This window comes from Parambassis ranga, chromosome 2 (assembly GCF_900634625.1).
Source record: "Parambassis ranga chromosome 2, fParRan2.1, whole genome shotgun sequence".
Taxonomy (NCBI): Eukaryota; Metazoa; Chordata; class Actinopteri; family Ambassidae; genus Parambassis; species Parambassis ranga.
The window spans coordinates 9,807,555-9,823,408 of record NC_041023.1 but is presented as its reverse complement, the minus strand read 5'-3'; the positions used below and the strand labels follow the sequence as shown (position 1 = coordinate 9,823,408).

The 15,854-nt window shown below is 44.4% G+C and overlaps 2 protein-coding genes across 3 annotated transcripts; both read right to left on the bottom strand.

The window, feature by feature from the left end:
- Positions 1 to 6,162: 6,162 nt before the first annotated feature.
- LOC114453588 (ras-related protein Rab-25-like) lies at positions 6,163 to 8,415 on the bottom strand. Its single transcript, XM_028433542.1, has 5 exons — positions 8,126 to 8,415; positions 7,443 to 7,638; positions 6,817 to 7,010; positions 6,650 to 6,730; positions 6,163 to 6,567 (listed from the first exon to the last, which is right to left on the bottom strand). The coding sequence occupies exons 1-5, from the start codon at positions 8,160 to 8,162 to the stop codon at positions 6,440 to 6,442; spliced, it is 636 nt and encodes a 211-aa protein (XP_028289343.1). The 5' UTR covers positions 8,163 to 8,415; the 3' UTR covers positions 6,163 to 6,439.
- Positions 8,416 to 9,209: 794 nt separating this feature from the next.
- ubqln4 (ubiquilin 4) lies at positions 9,210 to 15,377 on the bottom strand. 2 transcript variants are annotated; one of them, XM_028400123.1, is made up of 11 exons: positions 15,186 to 15,377; positions 13,448 to 13,599; positions 13,080 to 13,240; positions 12,739 to 13,001; positions 12,482 to 12,640; positions 12,097 to 12,319; positions 11,872 to 12,011; positions 11,377 to 11,460; positions 10,991 to 11,106; positions 10,745 to 10,907; positions 9,210 to 10,654 (listed from the first exon to the last, which is right to left on the bottom strand). In XM_028400123.1, the coding sequence occupies exons 1-11, from the start codon at positions 15,327 to 15,329 to the stop codon at positions 10,502 to 10,504; spliced, it is 1,758 nt and encodes a 585-aa protein (XP_028255924.1). In that variant the 5' UTR covers positions 15,330 to 15,377; the 3' UTR covers positions 9,210 to 10,501. The 2 variants fall into 2 exon arrangements, with proteins under 2 accessions (XP_028255924.1, XP_028255925.1); XM_028400124.1 differs by having other exon boundaries at positions 13,092 to 13,240.
- Positions 15,378 to 15,854: the final 477 nt, after the last annotated feature.

Below are 15,854 nucleotides of genomic sequence, written 5' to 3'. Positions count from 1 at the left end.
TCACCTGCCACACTTCTCTCTCTCTACTTCCGGCTTCCTATCTCTCTCCTGACTTCCCCTTAAATGCACTCGGGTGCGGCGCTAGTCACAGCGCCCTCTAGCCTGCCATAAAGCCCCACACATACCATTTAATAGCACAGTGAATTCAATAAAAATGCATATATACATGACCTTCTTGTACTGCATATATGACATATTCAAGTGACATTTAAGCTGTCACAGATCCCCCCCCCCCAGCCGGAGGCATCGGAGGTTGAGCCCCAAAGTAGGGCTTGAGGTTGACTATGTTGACAGTGTCAGTCTTTTTATTTTGGTCTTTCCACTGTATGTGGTAGTTTACCGGGCCTAATCTTCTCATCACCGTCGCTGGACCCGACCACTTAGGCGCTAGCTTGGCTGAGAAATTTTCAGATGCTTTGGATAGTGGATGAGTGCGAACCCAGACCAGGTCTCCGGGCAGGAGTTGTGCACCTCTCCTGCGGGCATTGTAGTACCTGGCTTGTCTGGACTGACACGTCTCCATTCTCCTCTTGACCTGTGTCATCATTTGTTTTTGTCTTTCCAGGAGTGAGTATGAGGGTTGGTGTGGAGTGGGTGGTGAACTGATGAGTCTCTCCAGTGGGCCCTTCAGGGACCTTCCGAGCGCTAGCTCTGCGGGGGTTTTGCCCGTGGTCTCATGGTAGGCAGCGTTGAGGGCGAAGCGAAACTCTCTGATCCACTGGTCCCAATTCCGATGGTGGTTCCCCACATACGAGGCGATCATGGTCTTGATGGAGCGGTTTGACCGTTCAGTGAGGTTAGCCTGGGGGTGATAACTGGTGGTGAATTTCTGTGTCACCCCCCAAGCTTTGCAGAGGTTGGCCAGCTCATGGCCAGTGAACTGTGGCCCGCGGTCCGAGACCAGCTCCCGGGGAACACCATAGCGGGTGAAGATTTCCTCTTTTAAGATGGTGCCAATGCGGTGCGCTTTGGCTTCCTTCAAGGGGAACATCTCCACCCATTTAGTGAAATAATCCACAAGGACGAGTAGGTAGGTGTTACCCCTTTTGCTGCGAGGAAAAGGCCCCATCAGATCCATCCCCAGCTTCTCCCAAGGATCCTCTATGGCTGTAGGTTGCATGAAGCCCGCTGGTTTCTGGGTTTCGGCTTTGTAGACTTGACAGGTGGTACAGCACTTGACGTGGCTCCAAACATCCTTGCGGACAGACGGCCACCAGGCAACTTCAAGGACCCTTAGAAGAGTTTTCATCCTACCCAAATGTCCACTAAGAGGATGGTCGTGGAAGTATGCCAGGAAAACAGGGACAAGACATTTGGGAACGACCAGCTGGTATTTGTCTCCCCCTCCCTTCACGGGAGATCGTCTGTACAGGAGTCCCTGCAACATGGTAACCCCAATACGGTCTGTCCTATCATTGGTGTCAGCCTTTTTTACCAGGTCTGCCACATCTAGATCCTCTTCTTGGGCCTCCCTTATTTCAGCCAGTGAAGAGGGCAAATCAGCAGACCCTGTCGAGGTATTCAACGTGACATAGGCTGCATTAGTGTTGGGATGAGTAAAACCTCTGGACAAGGCATCAGGAACAATGTTATGAAGACCTTTTCGGTACTGAACCTTGAACTGAAACTGCTGGAGACGCAGGATCCAACGAGTCAAACGGGAGGACGTTTTTGGACAGTTAAAGGCCCACATCAGGGCAGCATGGTCGGTGTACACCGTAAACTCTGCCCCCTCTAGGTAATGCCTCCACTTCTCAATCGCCCACACAACTGCTAGGCACTCCTTTTCAGAGGTGGAATAATTGCACTCAGCTCCACGTATCCCCCTGGAGGCGTAAGCAATCACCTTCTCTCCATCATCAGTCCTCTGCACCAACACTGCCCCCAAGCCCACATCACTGGCGTCTGTATGAACTTCAAAAGGCTGAGATGGGTCTGGTTGCATAAGAACTGGTGCCTCCACCAGCGCCTTCTTCAGCTGATTGAAGCTCTTCTCACACTCCTCGGTCCAGGCCCACGCCACATTGTTTCTTTTCAGGCGGTTCAGGGGAGCAGCCATGTCTGCAAAATGATCAATGAATTTGTGATACCATCCCACAAGACCTAAAAATTGCTGCAGAGTTTTGATGTTGGTAGGTGTAGGATATGATGTCACAGCGAGAGTCTTCTCTGGGTCCACCTGCACCCCCTTGTCCGATACCACATGACCCAAGAATTTCAGCTCACGTTGGAAAAAGGAACACTTTTTCAGGTTAAGTGTTAACCCTGCCCGATGGAGCTTGTCCATGACAGCATGCAGATCCTCGAGATGTTGCTGAGGGGTGGGAGAAAAGACAATGACATCATCAATGTACACATAACAGATCTTCCCCCTAAGCTCTCCCAACACCTTCTCCATGAGACGCTGAAACGTTGCCCCTGCATTTTTCAACCCAAAAGGCATGGAACGGAACTGGTACAGGCCTATGGGGGTAATGACGGCCGTCTTGGCCTTACTGTCTTCATCCATGGCGACCTGCCAATATCCTGACTTCATATCCAGTGTGGAGAAAACGGCAGCACCATGCATAGACTCCAGCAGCTCGTGTATCATAGGCATTGGGTAGGCATCGGGGAGAGTTTTGGCATTTAGTTGGCGAAAATCCACACAAAAACGAAGAGATCCATCTGGTTTCTTGACTAACACAACCGGTGCTCCCCAAGCAGACTGTGATGGCTCAATAATGCCATCCTTGAGCATCTGTTCCACATGTTCAGTAATGATCTGACGTCTGAGCGGGGACACTCGGTATGCTTTGCATCGAACAGGCATATTGTCTGTGGTGAAGATCTTGTGCTCCTCGACAGTCGTCTTACCTAATGTCCCAGAACACACCGTTGGCCAGGTCTGAAACAGTTCCCTGACTTCTGGAGGGTATTCTGGAAAGGGAGGGGCTGTCTCCAACAAAGGAAAAGGAATTACAGAGCTGGAAGACGGAATAGCCACATACAGACCGGCGTTAGAGCCCACTTCCCGACCCCGACCTATGGTATCTTCATGGGGTAGGGACAGAAAAGGATAAAAGGTATAACCTCTAGGGCCCTTCACGCCATAGGTCTGGTCTCTCATATTTATGATGGCTGAGGTCTTGATGAGAAAGTCCAGACCTAAGATGATGGGGATTGCGAGGTGTTGGTCAGACATGATGTGGGTCTCCATAGACCATATCCCCCCATGCCAGGCATACAATATTTGTGTTTTCCCCGCAGCTCCATACTTTTTCCCATCTGCCAGGACGAAGTTCTGGTCGTCAGCTGGCAGCAGTCGTTCCCCTTTCCGAGCTATCTCCAGCCAAAGACTATGCCGCATCAGTGAGTAAGTGCAGCCTGTATCAAAAACAGCACGACATTGTTTGCCCCTCACCTCTATTGGAACATATAGGAGCAGCACGGGAGATTTCTGTCCCTGCTGGACCACAGTCACCACATCAGCAGGCTTCCTGGGCTCTTTAGACGGGCCCTTGTCCTTCTTCGAGGTCCTTTCCTTGGCCTTCTGTTGGTCCACCTTGCCCCAGTATTCCTTAGATGAGGTGCAGTCCTTCTCAACCAAGGTACCAATCTGAACCAGCTGCTCCACATTGGTAACTGTGCCCCTGAGGCATCCTGCTATCCGAGGGTTGCAATTGTTCAGGATTTTCCGCACCAACTCGGACTCAGAGATGTCTGGCTTCCAACGTAGACAAAGAGCGCGGTAGTCGTAAGCAAAATCCCTCAGACACTGTCCAGGTAGCTGCACCATATCCCTCAATTTCTCCTCCACTTCTGTGAGGTAGTCAGGGGGAAGGAAAGCGGCCTTAAAGGCGTCCTTAAATTCTGGCCAGTTGTGAATGCTGTTTCTTGCCACCATCCACCAACTGTGCGCTGGACCTTTGAGATTGTTGGACAGTGCCCCGATCAGCTCCGCATCCATCAACGGACGCACTGCAAAAAAAATCTCACAGCGGTCTAGAAAATTTAAAACATCGGATACCTCACTTGACCCACTAAAAGAAGGAAACTCCATCTGAATGGCAGGCTTGGAATAAACCACAGATGGTCTGGTAGCTGGCTGGTTGTACGAAACATCCCCTGGACTAGATACACTGGAGCGGAGTGTAAAGGGCTGGGTGCCCGGCTGAGCCAGACCTCCAGTACCTGGAGGTGGAAACTGAGCACTCCCTGGAGTGGGAGTGGGCTGGCTATCCTGAACTGCACTGGTAGTACTCGCCTTCATCTCAGGAGTGGCCAGGCTGGACAACTGAAGTGGAGCTACTCTGCGTGGACTTATTCCCTCGATGTTAAGAGGATCAGATGTTTGGGTGAATGTACTGGCAGCTGTTGTGTGTGCTAATGGAGCTCTAGGTCCAATTGGAGCAAGAGCGGAGCGACTAGGAGGTAGATGGACAGTCGCCTCAGCATGTGACACGGGCCTATGGACAGCAACCAGGCTGGCGCGCTTCAGCCGTTCAAATTCTGCTTTCCATTTATCATCCCGTCTCTGTAGGCACTCCACTAATTTTTCTTCAAACTGTTTAAAGGTGGAGATCATGTTTTCCTCCATCATCCCAATGCTGCGGTCCACATAGTTCCTTATGCTGGCCTCTCGATTTAATGCACTATTAAGGGAATCCCTGAAATCGCTCTCAAGGGTATTCAGTCTCTCCACGACTGACCCTAAATCAGTGGTAATGGATGTGAGAGCCGGAAAGTTGAGGTAAGATGTGCTACCCTCCTCTCCACCAATGCTCTGGTCACTTTCATCCGCGTCTGCAAGCCATAACGAACTAAGTAGGGAAGTTATTTCACCAACAGGATTCCGCCTAGTGACCCAGGTGTCTCCCCTTTCTTCATGGTGCTGATCACTATGCCCAGGCCCTGACGTAGGTGTAGAAGCCCGTGTGCCCGGCTCAAAAGTTTCATTCTCAGGGTATTCCTCCAGCTCATCCAGTGAGGCACCTCTCAGATCATCCATGTTTTTTTTTTTTTTTTTTGTGTGTGTACGCTTCACTGACTAACCAATTGTTTTGCAGTAAAACCTGTGCAGTACATTTGTGCTACCTACTCTACGTCTCTAAACAATCCTTATCGAGAACACCCCAAAACCAGCCTTCAATAAACAAGTCAACAATCAATACAATAATGCAAAAAAACACTGCAATATCATTCCCCGTACGGGCCACCATCTGTAACAATCTGCTAGGTGAATTAGCTGACGTTACTAAACACGGGTTCTTTGAATGACCTCCTAAAGTTAACTGTTAGTTGAAAGGAACATAAACCAGGGGAATTCTTTTAAGAAAATGTATTCAACCAACTGAAATCACCACCACCACAAACCCGGCATACATTTGTCCATAATATTTTGTACATACAAAGCGAATACACTCAGTCTTTTTCTGAGGCTCAGTCCTTAATCCAATAGTCCACTGGCTCAAAAATCCCAAACGATTAATCCAAATGAAGAAAAACCCAAAAATATACACAAAAATAAGCGATCGCTTAAATAGTTCCAAAAACGAATCAAACATGGAAAAATCTCACCCTAGTTATCAATGTCGGCGATAGAAGGATTCGAACTCGGGCCCACCGCGTGGTAGCGCCCGACTTATCCACTGCGCCAACGTGGCAACTGCTTCACTTCATTGTCCGAGGAGGCCAAGTGCGGGTCTCGTGCGGCGTTCCCGGGATTGGTATTCCTCGTTTCTTGCTTTACTGTCTAGTCTCTTTTCTCCAGCACTCGATCGGTCCGGAGCTCCTTCACACACATTACAACCTTTACACAATTCACTCTATCCTACACCCTGGCGCCAACACACATCACCTGCCACACTTCTCTCTCTCTACTTCCGGCTTCCTATCTCTCTCCTGACTTCCCCTTAAATGCACTCGGGTGCGGCGCTAGTCACAGCGCCCTCTAGCCTGCCATAAAGCCCCACACATACCATTTAATAGCACAGTGAATTCAATAAAAATGCATATATACATGACCTTCTTGTACTGCATATATGACATATTCAAGTGACATTTAAGCTGTCACACACTGAGGTAACGATGGACCACATAATCAATTACACAAAACAGAATAGAAGCCCAAAATAATGGCCCAGTAATGCCATGTATTATAATTACATACAAACAACATTACTGAATAAATAATTTATTTCAGTTTATCATTGTGTATTCTTTTATAAAAGCAAACAACATCTGTCTCTAAAAACATCAAGGGGAAAAAATCAATCAGCCACCAAAAGAAGTATTGATTTGCTTTGCAAAACGTGATCATTATTTTTGAGTTATATACATCTTTTATATTTCCAGAGCTTTGAACTACTCAAGTATCAGGCAGGTACCTCACTCTGCAAACTATGTCATGTCACGCATGATGTTTGCTTCAACACATCTCTACTGGGGCATCAGTCTGTTAGGAGCTCTTGCAGCAGCCTTTGCGCTCCTTCTGAGCCTCACTGGATGGTCCGATGGGGCTGGACAAAGTCACAGCACTGATGGAGCCACGGGTCACCTCTCTGCTAGATACCTTTTTATGGATCGCTGAAGAAAATGGACACAAACAAGGTTATACAGGTCCAGCCAAGGAAGTGTAGTTCTGGACATTCTGTCTGAACAGTAGTACCTGTAAGAACTTCATTAAAAGCAGCTTCAACATTGGTGGAGTCCAACGCTGACGTCTCCATAAACATAAGACCTCTCTTCTCTGGATTGTTGCCGTGGAGAGGAAGCGTGGCACAGATGTTATTCACATTTCACAGAGATCAGTGGAAATATGTGTTTATTACTAACCTGCGAAGTCTTTGGCCTCTTCTGTGGGTACGGTCCTGAGGGTCTCCAGGTCTCTCTTGTTTCCCACTAACATCACCACCATGTGAGGGTCTGCGTGGTCATACAGCTCTTTGAGCCACCTCTCTGCGCTCTCATAGGTCAGGTGTTTGCTAATGTCATAGACAAGCAGAGCTCCAACTGCTCCCCTGTAATACCTGCGTCCACCAGGTGATGAAGACCAAACATAGAGCTGAATTCAAAGGTACCGTACTACTTGTAACACAATAAAGATGCAATGAGGAGTGGGACATGGGGAGGAATTGCTGTTTCAGTTACAGTTACAGTTTTTGTGTCTACCAACACCAGAGAAGAAGAACTACATGATGGTACAGACATGGTTTCAGCTGATTAGCATGCTACCTACAGCCAACGCCACAGTCTCTTGACAATTTTAGTCTTTATGACAAACATACTAATTGTACCCTTAAGCTGTAATTAAAATACCTGCTGTGAGTGAAAGAGGTGATATCAATGTGACTAAAATGGCACCTATTTGTGGCATCAATACACACCTCTCCATGATGTGCCTATTACTCATGTTGATATATGTACATACAGCATGCGGGTGTGTGTGTGTGTGTACCCACGCTGAGGTGATAGCCCTGTAGCGCTCCAGCCCTGCTGTGTCCCATATTTGTGCTTTGATGGTGAAGTTTTCCAGCTGAACAGTCCGCGTGCTGAACTCTACACCGATGGTGGTTCGGCTGTCGTGAATGAATTCATTCTTGGTGAAGCGAGACAGCAGGTTGCTTTTCCCAACACCAGACTCTCCTATCAAAACCACTGAAAAATATGAATCAAAAGATAGTTAGTGACACTTTTATCTACTTACCAAATGAGAAATTAGGACACATTAAAGATTATTGCTATTTGGCCGAAACTGTGGCTTTCTGTACTAAATCAGATAACCTTTATCTAACACGTGCAGACTTTCTGTCACCCTCATCTAACCGGTGGCTGACTCTACTCTGGCATGAATGGAATGGAAAATCACAGGCAGTTTGTTTTAATAAGGAAAATAAGGACACAAACAAATACTGTAACAGTCTCTTAGTGAAGCAGGAATTATATGATCACGTTTCTTTAACAGGTCAAAGGTCAAATGGTTTATTAACAGTAAAACGGGATAGAAAGCAATCACTTCCTCCTTTTCCTGCTTCCCTTCTCTATGTTGGAAGCAGCAACGCACCCAGAGCTGCACCTGACAACACGCCGACAAGAACGCACTGAAATTTACTACACAATCACAGCTTAAGCAAACATGACTCACCTTTAAAGACAAAATTATACGAATCATCCGACCCCATGCTGCATTCAGTGGCGGCGGGTTCTTGTTTTCTCTAAATATCCTGAAGCCACTTTGAACACAAGTTCCCAACAGAAAATAAAAAAAACAACAACACCAAACCCTGCCTTACTCCTCGGGTGGGGAGAGAGAAGGAGTAAAGGTGAAAATGGAGAAGAAAAAGTGAACGGTTTGAGCGGCTTCCTTCTCTATGTGTGGATAGAGGCAGCTCCTGATTGAACACAGGAAAGCAGGAAGGCAGGAGTCCTGATCATCAGCTGACACCCGAAGGAGGACTGGGAGGAGGGGGAAGAGGAGAGCAGGTGGAACAGGTAGAACCACTTGAAGGTAGGCATCAGAAACGGACTCCGCCCTTTTTTGTGATTCAGATCATTTGTATGACAACAGACCTCACCTAACAGGTGGATCTGTGCGCCTGAACATGTCGCCATTTCAACGCCTGTCTGAAGTTTAAAGGCTTGTAGGTAGAGAACTTGCTTTGACTTTATGATCTACTTTACATGTTTTATTCTAGATGTATTTATGGAGGACAGCTGTAAACTGCACAGTACAAGCTTTAATTGTAAAAAAGAACATGCCTTCTATATTTACCTTTGTTTTACGTTACAGATCCATAATTATATTATTTTCAATTTGCTTCCCAGAAACTACATTTAAATGCAGACAGAAACAATTTCAAGGAGCAAATGCATCTTAATGAGAACTCATATACTCACATATATACTCAAATATATTGTGTTTTTGAACATGTTAAAAATATAGAAACTATATAGTCAACTAACAAATGATCAAGACTGAGATACACTGTAAATACAATCTATAACTAAATATTATTCTGTTATTTTGGACCCTTTTTCATGAAATCTATCAGATAGCCATGTTTTAGTTATAAACTGTATTGCAGATGTTTTGTCTCCCCCTTCTGGCAGCAGACATAGTTATACAAACAATTTTACATGAACTCAGAGTAATTGATGGCATTTCATTTCTGAACACAAGCGAAATGTGCCCTCTAACTGAGACTGTAATCAACTGACAGGGCCATGGACCGTTTTTGACCATGTTTTATTTTTTTTTTTAGTACAGTACTGTTAAAAGTTAGTTCCAACATGTTCAATTGGGAGATGGATTTTCTTTTTCAGCTGAGGTCAACAGACAAAGCAAAGCTATAGAAGCAGTTGCCAAGGTTACCACAACTACAATGCTGAGATTTTCAAAAGGAAAACAATATAATAAGACAACCTAGAACATGATTTGAGAAATGTATGGTGGCACCATACCAGAATTGTTTGTAAAGCCTTTCCATTGTTTGTTTTTTTTGCTTACTTAATTTTACACTTATTTTATGAGACAAATCATCAATTCTAGGTACTAACTGCACCTCAAAAAAAGAAAAATAAAATAAAATGAATCAGATCAAAATGAAAGGAAAGCTTGTTTGTTTCATTCATATTCATTATAACAGCGTCCTCTGCTTCAGAGACACTGCAAAGTGATATTTGATTATAGTTTAAAAGTGAAATTTACTGGAGAATGTTCTAATTATCTCGCCAAGTGAGGCTGTAATTTGCAGACAATGCTCTTTATAGGGCAGTGGAGGACAGCAGGCACATAAATGGTGCCTCTTGAGGAAAAGACACTGTACACCCGTGACTGGGCACTTTCATCTGGAATGACAAATTACAACTTTAGGGAAGTGTGGAGGGCGTCATCTTGTTAAGCATTTGCAATAAATAGTGAAAGCTGTTGGGCAAAAACAGCCATTTATGTAAAATCTCATGAGCGGGGAAAATGTGAAATAAGAGTGTGGCTGAACCTCTGTATGGACAAGACATCTTCCTGTTCACGTTCAGGATTACCAGAGAATCTTCCTGTATCAACTTGCTAGATAAATACTAACACACTGCTTCACAGCAGAGGCTAAGTGTGAAACAAAGCCAACTGCACATCACATGAGTTAAATCTATCATGTAAATATTTGCCTGCAACACTTGACCCCAATTTTATGTGAAGAAAACGATGAAGAAAATGGTTGGGAATCCCTTTTCAGGAGGTTTTTGCTCCTTTTCTTTGCACCAGAACACCCTTTGAGGTGAGAGTGGTTCAGCACTCTGTGACAGTGATCTGGCTGGATGATGCTGAAAGTGAACGTATGGGGGACTAAGGAATGATCTAAAAACAGATGCAGAATGAGGGTCTTACAGATCCTGCCCAAGTCTTTTTTTCTGTAAAGTTTGGGACAACACACTTTAATTTCTCTTGGTTCTCGGTAGATGCTGGGTGCGTTTATGAGTTAGGTATGTATGCACGTGTCTGTGTGTCAGTATGTACTGTATGTCTTTACGAGGGCTGTGAGCCCAGCAGTCTTTCAATAGCGGCGTTGATGTCTCCTCCAGTAGCAATAAGGGCCTGCAGGTTGGCCTCCCGGTTGATGAAGCCCATAGCATTCAGCTGGTCCAGCTGGGACTGGAACCGAACCTCTGGGGTCTGGGTCTACGGGGAGGAAATGAATGAAACTTTCAAAAAAGAAACATCATGAATATGTTAAGGGTGCGATTCCTGTGCATATGTCTAGGAGTGTACCGTTGCACTTCCTCCTCCACCTCCTCCAGCAAACATCTGGAGCATCTGTTGCATCAGCTGCTGCTGGGCAGCGTTTGTTCCTGCACTGCTGGGTGAGGAGGCAGGGTTTTCCGTGGGAATGCCCCCGCCTGTGGGTATGCCAGGTACTCCACCTGTCATCAAACTGTGCCAAAAGAAGAAGAGTTCAAAAATATAGTTCCATAGTGTAGGCAATGCATGTACATTTATCTTTCAGTGTAGGCAAACCTAGGCATGAGGCCTGGTGCTTCTGTCTGCAGAGTCTGAAGGCCCTGTTGGATCTGCATTAGAGCTTGCATGGCCCGAGGATTTGTCATCACTGACAGGGCCTCTGGGTTCTGCATCTGCAACCCAACAGAAAAAGTAGCAAAATAACACTCAAACACAAGCACAATTAAATCTAATCTATCAAGTGTCTTGTCCTACAAAATATGTCAACAAACTTGCACTGCTAAATATAACTTGTAAGGCACAAGTTTGAAAGATGTTAGCAGTAATCAGTTTGTTATGCCTACAAACTGCCTTTTACTTGAACCAATCACCATAATACTGTTTTATGTTTTCTTTTAGAGAAATCATCCAATTATATTAGACTAAATAAGAATGTGTGTTACCTGCTGCAGAAAGACAGGCAGCTGAGCTCTGAACTGATCCTGCAGCTGTGGGTTTCCAGCAAACAGAGGATTATTCATCAACACCTGATGGAGAGAGAAAGAACAAACAGTCAGGGTAATTTGTCATTTCACACAAGGCTGTACTGCTAACTCACTACAGTGTGCTGAAGATGCTTTAGCACTTTATTAAAGAATTTAAGCAAATACTGCACAAAAATAAATTATCTGGATCCACAGCTTTCAGGTTTTGGTTTTATAATTCTGTCTCCTTGTTTGTTAAGTCAGAGATAGTCAGAGAGTCGTTTACTCTTTCTTACAACCTTACCTGCAAATCTCTGGCCTAATACAATCCAGATATTGATAATGATAATATATTACAACTGATGAGTTAAATTTATTTGTTCTGAACAACATGCTCAAGGGCAAAGGTTTTGCTGTGTGGTTGTGTTATGCATGTGTAAATGTGTGTCTGTGTGTGCGTGACACACTTCTTACCTGTGAGGCCAACTCTGGGTGCTGAGCCAGTGACTGCATCATGCTGCGCATGTAGGGAGCAGACAGCATGTTCTGCATCAGCTGAGGGTTTTCCGATATCTGCTGCATTAGACTCTGCATGCCCGGGCTGTTAAACATACCTTCAACACACACAAAAAGAAATGCATTTATCGATTTAACTCAGACATATGACAAAGTGACAAGTTAACACTACCATTGCCTTACCATTTCCCAGACTGCCAGGATTGATTCCCAGAGGGTTGGACACACTAGGGTTGGTGCCACCTGTGGTGGTACTGCTTCCTGTGGTGGTGCCCCCACTCTCAGATGCATTAGAAGTGTTCGGTGGCCCCCATGGATTGGGCAGGGGCTCCCGGTTCTCTGTCCTTGATGGCTGTGCACCAGACTCAGAGTTCCCACCTAGAGCTGAGAACGGGTTGCTACCGAACTACAGGGAAAGAGTTTAGGCACATTTAGAAACTCAAAGTATAGTTAATTATGTAACCCTGGCAAATATAAGCCACAACAAATGTTACTGAACAAGGTGAAATAAGGACTAACACAGAGAACATAAACAAATATTTGATCAGTAAACATTTCTCACAGCTACCTGTTCTCTGGCAGCGCTGAACATCGGTTCCTGGATGTCTGTGTACATCCGTCGCAAGGCATTATAACCTCCTGGGATGCTCTCCAAGTTGCTCAGAGCTCGGTCCTGGTTCCTCATCATTTCCTGCATCATGGCTGGGTTCCTTGCTAGCTCCATGGTCTAAGAGATGTGATAAAAAGAGGAGATGTTTTAAATTGAGCCAGTCAAACTCAAGAAAGCAACAGCAACGTAATGTGGGAATTCTCAGTTTCTTTAACCTGTCTCATGAGCTCAGGGTTGTTGAGCATGTGGGAAATCTCAGGGTTGCGTTCCATCAACTGCTGCATTTGAGGATTAGCCATGATCATCTGTCTCATCAGGTCTGGGTTTGACATCATGTTCTGCACCAGCGGGTTCTCCATAATCTGAGAGAGCATCTCAGGATTGGACATGAGCTGCCTCTGCATCTGTTGCTGCAGCTCCATGAAATTAGCTGAGCCCATGCCTAGTCCAGCCAGACCAGCCAGGTCACCGAAACCAGCTGAGGGGGAGTACAGTTACGGTTAGACACATAGTAAATCTCACCAGGAAATGTGGTTGGATGTAAACATATACCCACAGCTGGACTCACTCAGTATGTTGGGTGTCTGTGTGGGTGGTGGGGCTGAGCCGGTAGATCCTGTTGTAGAGGAGGGGTTGGCGCCTGAACTAGAGGTGGCGGTACTGCCTGCTTGAGTGGAGGATGAGCTTGAGGCTGAAGTGCTACCACCATCTCCTGCCCTACAATGATGATTGAGGTCATATGAAAAATGTAGTAAAAGGTGACTGCATGTGTGGACATAATGAAGTTAGACATAGTTAAACATAACTGCAGCCATAAATCCAGACTCACTGAACTGCACATCAGGATTATACTTCAAAACGGATAAATCCTTCTTAAAGAGCTAATATTAAACCCTCATGCTTTGTGTAATATTGTTGCCTTACTTGTGTGCTGTCTTTATGACTAGGTGAACTGTCAGGCCATCTTTGATGCCATGCTGGCTGAGGCTGTCTCCATCCTTCAAGATCTTCCCTGCAAAAATCAGAACCAACTGGTCCTGTTTGGCTTTGAACCGCCTTGAGATTTCTTCTTTAAACTATAAAAACAGCAAAAAAGACCAATGAGACAAAACATGGACAGAATAATTAAGAACAAAAAGAAAAAAGACAGAAAGAGGAAATGACTAATAAAGGATATAGGGAATTAGAGTGTTAACACTCAGTAGTGCTGCTCTAATTGGCTTCTGTTTTGCTGCAACCTTTATGCTTTCCAAGAAAGTCCTTATCCTATTAGCAGTGGTCCCGTAATTTAAATCTGGTAAACTACCATTACTCTTTTATTATATAATGCATAATAGCAATTTTGATGTTGGCCAATCAAAAGCAATTTCCCCCTGGGATCAATAAAGTATTTCTGATTCTGATCTGAAATACGTCAACTAGCATATTTTTTTAATAACTGAACATTAAGGCAAAGCAACAAAAATATATCTTTTATGAAAATGTAAGAATTTGTAGAGCAATATTGGGCTTGTCTTTGGCTACAAACAATATAGAAGACTATAAGTAGATTTTCATTGAGTTGATAAAACAAAAAGTAATGTCATGCAAGTTTGTCTGGGACTTTCCCGACTCAGTAACTTTTCTTTGTTGTCAATGCTTACAGTTTTGCTTTCAGTATTTTACCAATTAACCTCATTTTATTTACTGATATTTAAGTTGCTCTAGACAGATAGATACTTTATTGATCCCCAGGGGGAATCAATAAAGTATTGATGTAGTGGTGTGACTTTAAATACATGTATGCAATATTCTAGACTTATCAACGTAAAGTACAAACAACAAACAGCCAGTCACGTCAGTTGTCAAGGTATACAATGTCATCCCCAGGGCCTTTCATCTCCCAAGAACTCCAAATACCATCATTACGCAGATCCGATTTAAAAGCCAAGTCTCAAGGAGGGGGGCACACGTCTAGTCAACCATAAAGATACAACATTTAAAATGGCTACTTAAGGAAACACCAAAGTGACACAAATCCTCCTTGAACCCCGATTTCATTCTGGTTACATGGATTGCGTTATGGTTTCACTATAACACGTCGCCAAGCCAACAGCTGCACTGAGAATACTATATATTCCCAAGATGAGCAGAATGACTCGGTGGCAGCACTGAGAATGTTCTAGACTGAATGTAAGCTTTACCGTTGTTAAGCTGTTGAAATAAAATGAGTAACGAAACCCACACAACATATAACCTATTCCACAACCACTTTTGGACCATTACGGCTTATTTAAAAAGGCACAGTAGGAGCGTACCCGTCAGCTGACACTTGTTTGGCTACATAGCTAGCTGGTGTGGGATTTGCTCTGCTAGCATGCTGCTAACTAGCTAAACGTTAGCTGGCTAGCCGGTTAGCAACTTCAAATATTAGCGTGGTCATATGTCTCCGTTAGACGCCAATAACGGTAATATTGCCCATAAAGCGTGAACCTAAGCAGTAATACGTTCATTACATACAAACGCTTTAATTACACACACTCTCAGTTAGCCGGTAACAGTGACGACAAATGCTAACGGAGCTAACGAGTTAGCTTCCTAGCTGAAGTTGTGGGCAGGGGCATGACGTTAGAGCACGGCGATGAACCGCACCAGCCAGCACCCGCCTGTGAAATCCACCAACCTGAGTAACAGAGGCATCTTCCGCGATGGCGATTTCTTCTTTGTCTTTAGGGGTTTTCACTGTGACCTTAATAATAGTTCCCTCTGAGGCTTCAGGTTTATTATTGTTGTTGTTACCAGGATCTGCGGCGCCTTGGTCAGCCATCTTTACTCCGCCGATGGAACAGCTCAGGTCTGGCGTCAGCTTCCGGGTCATAAGAGGTCAACCGTCTTTCCAGAACGATTCTCAGGAGTTCCTGTGCCTGACTGCTCATCTCACGTATAACTACTGTCAATACTCTGATAAAACTCAAAATCATCTATTAGATGAGATTTCTTAAATGAAAAACACTAAATCGTGACAGCAAAAAAGCGAAGCAGTGCAAAAACTATTTACACTTTAACAAATATTTATTGCTAAATTTTTCCTTTCTATTTTAAAACACAGAAAAACAGAAAAATCGATCACTGTCGACAGTAGGATTAATCAACTTAATAATAATAAAAATAATACAAAATAAACAAATAAAAATGTGCCTTAACTGCTATGACTATTAAACAATGAGTATCTAACTCACTCAGGGACTTTATTTTAAACACTTTTAATCAGACTGCTTAATGACAATATTAAACATTTTATTGTTGTATTGAGCGGTATAAATACTTTTTTTTGTTTAATATTGGGTTTGCA